Below are 10,000 nucleotides of genomic sequence, written 5' to 3'. Positions count from 1 at the left end.
GATGCAAATGTACGCTCATGCACAAGCTCACTCCACTGCCATCCACCTGTTCGCTTAGTCTTTAACGCAGATCATTCTTTCTCTCTCTCTCTCTCTCTCTCTCTCTCTCTCTCTCTCTCTCTCTCTCTATATATATATATATATATATATATATATATATATATATATATATATTCCTCTCTCTCTCTCTCACACACACACACACACACACACACACACACACACACACACACACACACACACACACACACACACGAAAGAAAAAGAGAGTTGTTATGAACTGTAGTGTACCAGCACTTCTATCCTTGTGAACAATCTCGCGCCGCTGTCGTGCGAAAGAGAGAGAGAGAGAGAGAGAGAGGCAGGTCGTCACCGCTTTCCCATTCATACCTTCTTCACGTCCGCGTTGACAGACTCGAGCTTACGGACACGAAACGTCCGTCACGATCACACCAACACGTCACGCCAAGAGTGACGTCATGGCTGATTGTCCAGCACAGTTGGGGGAATAAATTTGGCGACACTTTGCTGACATGTATCTCTGTCAGAACGAATTTAAATACGTATGAAAGTGGTCTCCAGTGACAGAGAGAGAGAGAGAGAGAGAGAGAGGGAAATAGAGAGAGAAAGAGAGAGGCTCCCTTTGTCTATTCTTGGTGGAAAAGTTCGAGTCCTCTCTAGCCTCGTTTCCATATAGCCCGTATTGGTTATTGGCTACATGTTGGATACACTCGAGATTTTAGTAACTCTCCTACGGACCAACAAGTCACTCGGCAATCTTTTGTGACTAGAGACTAAACTCCACTTAAAAAGAATAAAATGAAATGAACACATAAATAGACTAATAATTTTTTTTTTTTTAATATATTTTTTATTTATTTATTTATTTATTTTCTACCATCGCCTTCGTTTTGCTATCTGAAATCTTCTTCAGCAACTCTGGCTCCACCTCTTTAGTGCCACATCGTCCCCAAGGATAGAAACGCTGATTATTGATTGAAAAAAAAGTCGTTTCAGCGTACCAAGGCTCTTTGTAAGAAAGTGTCGATGAACTTGTCTTATAGACTGTCGCAGTTTATAGACACTTCTGCACGTGTTTTTATTTCTTTCTTTTTCTTTTTCTCCTTCTTCATCTCATTTTTCTTCATCTCCTCCTCCTCCTTCTCCTCCTGCTTCTTCTTCTTCTTCATCTAGTTCTCCTTCTTCTTCATCTTCTCCTCCTCCTTCTCCTCCCGCTTCTTCTTCTTTTTCTCTTCCTCCTCATCCTTCTTCTTCTTCTTCTTCTCCTTTTTCATCTTCATCTCTTCCTTTTTCTTGTTCTTGTTCTTTTTCGTCTTCTGGTTCTTCTTCCTATTCTTCTTCATCTTTTCTTCTTCTTCTTCTTCTTCTTCTCCTTCTTCTCCTTCTTCTACATATGATATTTGGGTCCAGAGCTGCAGATAAATCATGACTGCTGCAGACTAAGTGGAAGCACACCATGGGGGGGCGGAGCATTTTGTTTTTCTAGTCTTTTGAGGAAGAAAAAAAAACGTGCGCACTGCAGACCAAAAATTTGCCTCGTTTGACGCATGACGTCACGAGGGTTCGACCTCCGTGTGACGTCATCAGGAGTACGTGTAGGACCCTGATTGGTGGAGACATTATCCAGTCCATCAGCCGTCAGTTTCTTGCCAGAATAAGATGTATAAGGTTCGATACAGTTTTAAGGGGAGTGACTCCCATTTGTGCCTGTGGTTCACTTTTGACATTTTATTCTGGTTAACAGAGAGAGAAGTTTTGTCCAACTCGATTAGCTCGCTTATGACTGTGTCGTGCTTTAGATGTTTTATTCTGGCTAACGTTGGGCAAATTTTATGTAGTCATTGAGAAGCTCTGGACATTTATGTGTTAAAAGACTGACGACAGGGGAGCTGTCAGCGGTATTCACGACTGACAGCTGACAGCTGTGTCAGCGCATAGCAAAGGAACAAACTGCTCGGGTCCCCCCCTCCTTCTTTTCTTCTTCTTCTTCTTCTTCTTCTTCTTCTTCTTCTTCTTCTTCTTCTTCTTCGCCTTCGTCGTCGTCTTCTTCTTCTTCTTCTTCTTTTCTTCTTCTTCTTCTTTTCTTCTTCTTCTTCTTCTTCTTCTTCTTCTTCTTCTTCTTCTTCTTCTTCTTCTTCTTCTTCTTCTTCTTCTTCTTCTTCTTCTTCTTCTTCTTCTTCTTCTTCTTCTTCTTCTTCTTCTTCTTCTTCTTCTTCTTCTTCTTCTTCTTCTTCTTCTTCTTCTTCTTCTTCTTCCTCCTCCTCCTCCTCCTCCTCCTCCTCGAAGGCCTGTCAGCGCCTTCATTTGTCTCTCGCGTTGTCATGCTGCCCCTGCTGACAGGAGAAATATTCTGCTTTGTTTTCAGGGCGGCTTTTTTTATATTGAACACATCCAAAAACGTACTCAGCGTTCTCCTTTACAAAAAAAAAACAAGAAAAAAAAAAAAAACTTGGCTCACTGTCTAGACTCTAGATCCTTTTGTGTCCAGAGGCACGTGGCGGCCCCACAGGAACGGACGTCAGAGAGGAGCATCTCCATACGATGCCTTCGACGACCCATCAATATACTCATCTCCATCTATAGGTGCAGCCTTGAGGGGCTGGCACTCAGTCTCCGTACTGAGATCAAGATCTATTTCGATGAACTTCGGCGATATTTCCGCCATCTTTTTACAAAAGAAATGATGGCAACCGGCGACTGATCCTCTCTTAATATAGCCAGGAATCAGTCCACACAGATGAAATACAAAAAAACAGTTCAGTGTGAGAAAAAAGAAATATGTAGTCCATATCCTTCCCTAACTTGATGTTACTTAACCTAACCTAACCTAAACTAACCTTACCCAATGCCTTACCTTGACTAATTCCAAGAGCTTAGGGACCTGTTAGCAACTTTCAGCAATGGTCCTTATCAGGTGACCTACATTCGAGTCTTTTTTAGGAATGTAGCCTAGATTGTAAATGTATTTGTAAGATAGGAACAAATTTAGAACCCGTACTAAATATTCCGTTTTAAAACTTCCTAGCACATAGGGCAAAGGTGACGAGGCCGGCCGTTGCGAAAAGCCATCTGACTTAAATTCGATTTATTTTTATTTATTAATTCCTTTAATTACTTGTGAATTTATGCTGTAGAAGTATTGTGTCTTGCTGCACTGTTTCTGACCCGGGCAGCTGGCAGGAAACTCGTATCCGTAGAGGTGCCACTGAAGTCCCAAAAATGTTGACCACATAAAACATTACCTCATACGTGGATGTGCGCACTGGGTCATCGAATGTGGTGATACCTAGAAACTTCTTGTGGTCACGTGTGTCTAGGAATGTGCGTCGCCAAACGAGATTCTGAATATCAACTGGACAGTTTCTAAATAGGGAGACGTCATGCAATGTGCTTCGATCGTCCACAGTGATATGCATGGATTTTTCATGTGTACAGGTGTGTGTGTGCGTGCGTGTGTGTGTGTGTGTGTGTGTGTGTGTGTGTGTGTGTGCATTTATCTAGCTGTGTAGACCTAGTTGCAGTATAGAGGAAACAAGCAACGCTCGTGGGGTCCTGTCTCTCACTCTCCCAGTTATCATACGTGTGTGTGTGTGTGTGTGTGTGTGTGTGTGTGTGTGTGTGTGTGTGTGTATGTGTGTGCATGTACATGTGCACGTGTGTGTGTGTGTGTGTGTGTGTGTGTATGTGTGTGCATGTACATGTGCACGTGTATATACACACTTTAAATCTTGCTTTTGCAGAGTTCTACCTAGGACTTCGGCCTATATAGTTAAGAATTAATAAAAATAACGATTAGACCATTAAAGTAAAAATCTAATAGAAGGTGAAATTTTTTCATTCCGTGCCTGTTTTATCGGTGTGTGTAGGGGAAGAGAACGCCACAGAAGTGAATGAAATCCCTTGGCGCAGCGAGAATGAAAGGGAAAGTGACACCCAGTAAGGAAGGGACTAAGTTGTAAAGCCTGTGTGCTTATGAAGCGAAATAACAAATATATATATAACAGACCTTTCAGAATTGGATCTTGCCATACAAATACTTTCAATAGGTCTTTGTCCATGTGTGCATATATATATATATATATATATATATATATATATATATATATATATATGTATATAGAATATATATACACACACACATACATGCATACATACATACGAGGTGAGTGATGTAGAGAAAAAATACAAGATGTCACAGAAGCACTTTTCTTCTCTAACATTTCGACAGAGTCTTCTTCAGAAAGTACAAAATTACTTCTGAGACTTCCTGGGTTTTTCTATACACCACTCTCCTCAAGTATTTGTCTATTCTTACATCATATATATATATATATATATATATATATATATATATATATATATATATATGTTATGTGTGCATATTCCCTTTTCTATCTGTCGTAGACAAACGAGGTTGAAGGCTAAAGAGGATTAATTTTGACTCTTATTGCGAGTATTCTCTATACACAAACTAAGCCAGAATGAATCCTCTTAGCCTATAATCTCGTATGCATACAAGAAAATATACTACCTTGGTATACTGATATATATATATATATATATATGTGTGTGTGTGTGTGTGTGTGTGTGTGTGTGTGTGTGTGTGTGTTTTGTTCTGCTATAATTTCTTGTATTTTGGTTGTGTTCTGTATTTTTGTGATCGTTATAATCTTTGTTTCCTATGAGTCTTGGGAATTTGGTTCATCCCCTCTACCGCTATCAGAAATCTTCTTTTCGAAAGCTTGAGAGCTCACGAAAAAAGAAGTTAATTACACTTTTGCCGTCGCTTTTAATAGGACACGTGTGTGTTTGTATATTTATATATATATATATATATATATATATATATATATATATATATATATATATATGTATGTGTGTGTGTAGAGTATTACATATGTTGGAAGTAAGCCCAAAATACAGTGGTCCATTTTCTTCGTCTGTACAATAACCAGACCCTTTCAGCTTCAGGACACAACTCCTGAAGATGACCTTCAGCATTGGTATTGGCCAGATCCTTAAAGCTGCGTCACTTTAACCCGGCTATAACCATTGCGTCATCAGGAAGGTTCGTGTCAGTTTAAGTCTTGCAATTAAATCACCAACTGGTTTTGATTATGTTATGTGGATCATCGTCCATGGTAATTGAATTTGTTGTCGTCGGTGTGTGTGTGTGTGTGTGTGTGTGTGTGTGTGTGTGTGTGTGTGTGTGTGTGTGTATGTGTGTGTGTTCGCTTTACCTAATTGTAATACAAAGGAAAGGAGCTATATTCGTGAAAGTACCCTGTGCGTGTGTGTGTGTGTGTGTGTGTGTGTGTGTGTGTGTGTGTGTGTGTGTGTGTGTGTGTTCGCTTTACCTAATTATGATACAAAGGAAAGGAGCTATATTCGTGGATGTACCCTGTGCGTGTGTGTGTATATGTGTGTGCGTGAGCGTATGCATGCAAGTATGTATACATATATGTACGGGTATGCATATGTATGTACGTGTGTGCATGCACCTTTGTGTTCGTGTGTGTGTACATACAGGTATGTATCCATATATGTATGTGTATGTATGGATGTGTGTGTACGCATAGTTGTGTGTGTGCGTGTGTATGCATGCAAGTATGTATACATATATGTACGAGTATGTGTATGTATGTACGTGTGTGTACGCACATTTGTGTGCGTGTGTGTGCATGCATACAAGTATGTATACTGTACATATGTGTATGTGTATGTATGAACGTGTGTGTATACATCTGTGTGTGTGTGTGTGTGTGTGTGTGTGTGTGTGTGTGTGTGTGTGCCATTGCATCGTACTGGAGGGTTAAATGTCAGCTAAGTTCGTTTAATGGCGCCGCATTCATTTTTGATGGAAAGCCTCCCGAGCTGGTGTGCGCCACCGCGATGACTCAGGTTCGATCGCTTGCGGCCGTCCCTCAGGTGAGTCATTCCTAGTCGACGTCGTGCGGGACAAAATCTCGTGCTCTTTCTCCGCCCGACCAGTCTGGCCTGGGTCGCCCTCTATGTACAGCTGCCTCCACTGCTAAGTACTGCAGTGGTTCCTGGTCTTTCGGGGTGTAGATTTATGACGTAAAGAAGCCATTTACGATGTCATTAAATCACCTCGTAAAAGTACGACCTTGGGAAAGGCTTCGAAAAAGATGTCAGATGGTGTAGTACTTAGAAATGAAACGAACTGTGCCTTTGTGGACAAAAGAACTTGGTACAGGATTGGTCATTGTGCGATGATCCGGTAGTTGCCGGTAGTGTATGTGTGGATGAATTTAACAGCTATTGTGGAATCGAATGACTAAAAAAAGAAGAATTTCCTTTCAATAATTTATTTTTATTTTATTCTATTATCTATTTTATTGTATCCTATTATCGACTCGTTATTTATTTTACGCTCTTTTAAAAATGTGTGCGAAATCTTTTTTGTTGGCTTAACTTTCATTAATTAATCGATTAATTAATTAATTAATTAATTAAAGAATTGTTGAGATCGGAGCCCAGTCAGACGAATCCGCAACAGCTGATGCAAATTGGCGTAAGTGTGACGCCGCCTGTAGTGTCAGGTCCTGTTCACACTAGTGGTTTGAACCGCGGCGGTTCAGTTACAGTGTAAGCCAATGGAGGCGTTCACACACAACCGCGCAGTTTTTTCCTTGACTATGTGGTACCGCCGCGGTTTCCGCTCGATTCAAACCACATTGTGAACAGGGCCTTACAGTCGGGAATATTTAGCGTTTCCGGTAATATATTACGGAATAAATTACGGAATAATTTACGGAATTGTTTCTTAGTGCACGTCAAGAAATGATAAAGAGGCGTGGCTGGACCATATTCGGTTGTCTTCAACTGTGGATATATTGGAAGCCATGATGGCAAGTAGCAGAATAATGTAAGTAACTTGATGGATATTTACATGGAGTATTTTATTTATATATTTATTCTATTTTATTTTTCATTTTATTGATTTATTGTATCTATTCTTTTTATTAATTTATTTTGTATTTTTTAACAGATAGTGTATGTTCAGTCCCGTTGACCTACATTTTTATTGTCGTCATTTATTTATTTATTTATTTATGTTAATGTATGTATTTCGCCAATATTTTTAATTAGCGGCACGGTAACATTTTGCGTTTTGTCGAAAATAAAGCTTCGCCAAGTCAGTGTTGAACAGATCATAAGAGTGCCTCGTGGCACTGAAGAACTTGGGAAACACTATGACCCCGTCATTATAGGTCAGGTCAGGTCAACAAGGGTATCCACATATTCGAGTATGTATCGTTATAGAAATATATATATATATATATATATATATATATATATATATATATATATATATATATATATGTAAATGGTCGCCAGTGATAATGTTTAGAAAAGTGGACAAGGAAATCCGTTTGGTTCATTTTCTTTAATCCTATCAAACTACGATCTCACCACCACCCCTCTTCTCTTCTTCCTCTTCTTTTCCTCCTCTTCTTTTCCTTCTTCTTCTTCATCTCCTTCATCATCATCTTCCTCTTCTTCCTCTTCTTCTTTCGTACTGTCACGCCAGGCCGGCCCCAAAACCGCTCGTCTGCTAAATCAGATCGCCTGGCTTTGACTAGAACGACGGATTTGAGAAGTGGGGGAGGGACAAACAAGTGAAGGAAGAATGAAATTTAGTGCAAGAAGATGTTGATCTGTCTGGGCTCCGTTGGCCCGGGGCGGGGGGTAGGGGAGGGGGGAGGGGGCAGTGTTGTGGTCTCATCTGGTGGCGTGATAGTCCAGACTGCTGCTGCTGCTGCTGCTTCCAGTTCTCTCTTTTCTCTCTCTCTCTCTCTCTCTCTCTCTCTGTATATACCCGGTATATATATATATATATATATATATATATATATATATATATATAGATATATATATATATATTGTACAACACTGAATGGGTCCCAGTGATTAGAGATACATTTTAACAACCACAATCAAGTCCTTGGCAGTACCGCATTTCAATTTCTGCTTGTCGGCCTCCATTGGGTCTACCGATGTTGATGGCTTAGAATTAAAGTGCATTGTGGTTGTTAATATATATATATATATATATATATATATATATATATATATATATATATATATATATATATGTATTTGTACAACACTGAATGGGTCCCAGTGATTAGAGATACATTTTAACAACAACAATCAAGTCCTTGGCAGTACCGCATTTCAATTTCTGCTTGTCGGCCTCCATTGGGTCTACCGATGTTGATGGCTTAGAATTAAAGTGCATTGTGGTTGTTAATATATATATATATATATATATATATATATATATATGTATATATATATGTTTGCTCTCTCTCTCTCTTCCTCCCTTTCCCTCTCTCTCTTTCTGTCTTCCTCTCGCTCTCCTTCAGCTGGAAGACGAGCTTGTCCTAGATTGTTTACAAATGAAATCTTTGATAACTTGTGTGGTGATCGCTGCCATCGCCACGTTTTTGCTCTCGGCACCGCCGTTGTCTCTGTCACCAGCACTTCCACCATCACTGCTATTCCCATCACCATCATGGACACTACCTCCATTACCACCATCTCTATCACCACCACCTTACCATCTTAGCACCACTAATACTATCACCACAACCACCACCACAGTTACAGTCACCATCATTTCCATCGCATCATTATCGCCAACACCACTTTCACCATCACCACCTCGGTGATAACCGCCATTATCACCACCAATACTATCAGTCACCACTTCCACTACATCACTACTATCACCATCACTACACTGCCACGACCACAACCAGCTCATCCATATTTCTTATCCACTAACACCACCAAAACCACCACCGCCACCTACGTTCTTTCAAAAAAAAAAAAAAAAAAAAAAAAAGGGATAAAAGTGGAAGAGTGGAAGACTGACCCCAACCTATTTCGCATTGGCCTTGACTTCAGTCCTCCTCCTCCTCCTCCTCCTCCTCCCCCTCCTCCAGTCGGCTTCAGCCCCGTTCTTCTTGTGCTTCCTCGTTTGCGTGCTCCCGTGCGTGGCCTTGCATGACCCAAGGCAAGATCCGCCTGTTTGCATGACGGCCCTCCCCCTCATTTTTTTTTTTTTGGGGGGGAGGGGGCCTGTTTATTTGATATCCTTTGCCACCAAGAGGTCCTCAGAAGACTCCTCGTCTCAGCTTGAGCGATTTCATTCAGTGGCCTCTGGGTTTCATTTCTTTATTTTTATTTATTTAGTAATTTGTTTATTTTTTCGTTTTTGGTTACAAGGGTTTTCTTATATGTGACTTGTTATAAGTTGTAATGACTCAGTAGTTTTCCCTGTGTGTCTCTCTCTCTATCTCTCTCTTTCTCTTTCTCTCCCCCTCCCTCCCTCCTCGTCTCCCTCTATCTCCCATCCTGTCTCCCCCCCCCTCTCTCTCTCTCTCTCTCTCTCTCTCTCTCTCTCTCTCTCTCTCTCTCTCTCTCTCTCTCTCTCTCTCACTCACACACACACACACACATACACACACACACACACACACACACACACACACACACACACACACACACACACACACACACACACACACACACACACACACAAGAAGGCGTGTGTGTGTGAGAGAGAGAAATGTATTTTGCCTGGAAATCTATAGACGTAATATTTTTTCCGATCTCCTCTCTACCTCCCACCCTTCCTCTCCTCCTTCAGTCCCTTCCCTTCCTCCCTCTCTCCTTCCCTCTCTCTTCTCCTCTCTCCCTCCCTCCTTCTTCTCTTCTCCTCTCTCCCTCCCCTTGAATACGTTCCTTTCCTTCCTCCCTCCTTCCTCCCTTCTTCTCTCCCACCCTCCCTCCCTCCCTCCCTCCCTCCCTCTTCTCTCTTCCTCTCCTCCCTCCTTCCCTCCGTCTTCTCCTCTCTCCCTCTCACTAGGCCAAACACTGGTTCCTTCTTAGAAATCTATTCACAAAATTGTAAGACTTCATCCGATTACAGGTATTTTCTTTTCAG

General features: G+C 41.0%; 1 protein-coding gene across 24 annotated transcripts in view; it reads left to right on the top strand.

Moving 5' to 3' along the window:
* LOC143040991 (uncharacterized) overlaps positions 1 to 10,000 on the top strand; it is a 577,258-nt gene that overhangs the window by 308,238 nt on the left and 259,020 nt on the right. Inside the window, exon 1 of one of the 24 annotated variants that reach the window (XM_076212486.1) lies at positions 6,876 to 6,910. The exons of the other annotated variants lie outside the window; for them this stretch is intronic. Coding sequence (XP_076068601.1) covers positions 6,888 to 6,910 — 23 coding nt within the window. The 5' untranslated portion in view covers positions 6,876 to 6,887. Of the gene's footprint in view, positions 1 to 6,875; positions 6,911 to 10,000 lie in introns of those variants that run through there. 24 annotated transcript variants of the gene reach the window in all.

Source organism: Oratosquilla oratoria, chromosome 30 (genome assembly GCF_046742065.1).
Source record: "Oratosquilla oratoria isolate Oo_2021 chromosome 30, ASM4674206v1, whole genome shotgun sequence".
Taxonomy (NCBI): Eukaryota; Metazoa; Arthropoda; class Malacostraca; order Stomatopoda; family Squillidae; genus Oratosquilla; species Oratosquilla oratoria.
The sequence above is the reverse complement of the archived record's forward strand: the minus strand, read 5'-3'. Positions and strand labels throughout refer to the sequence as shown.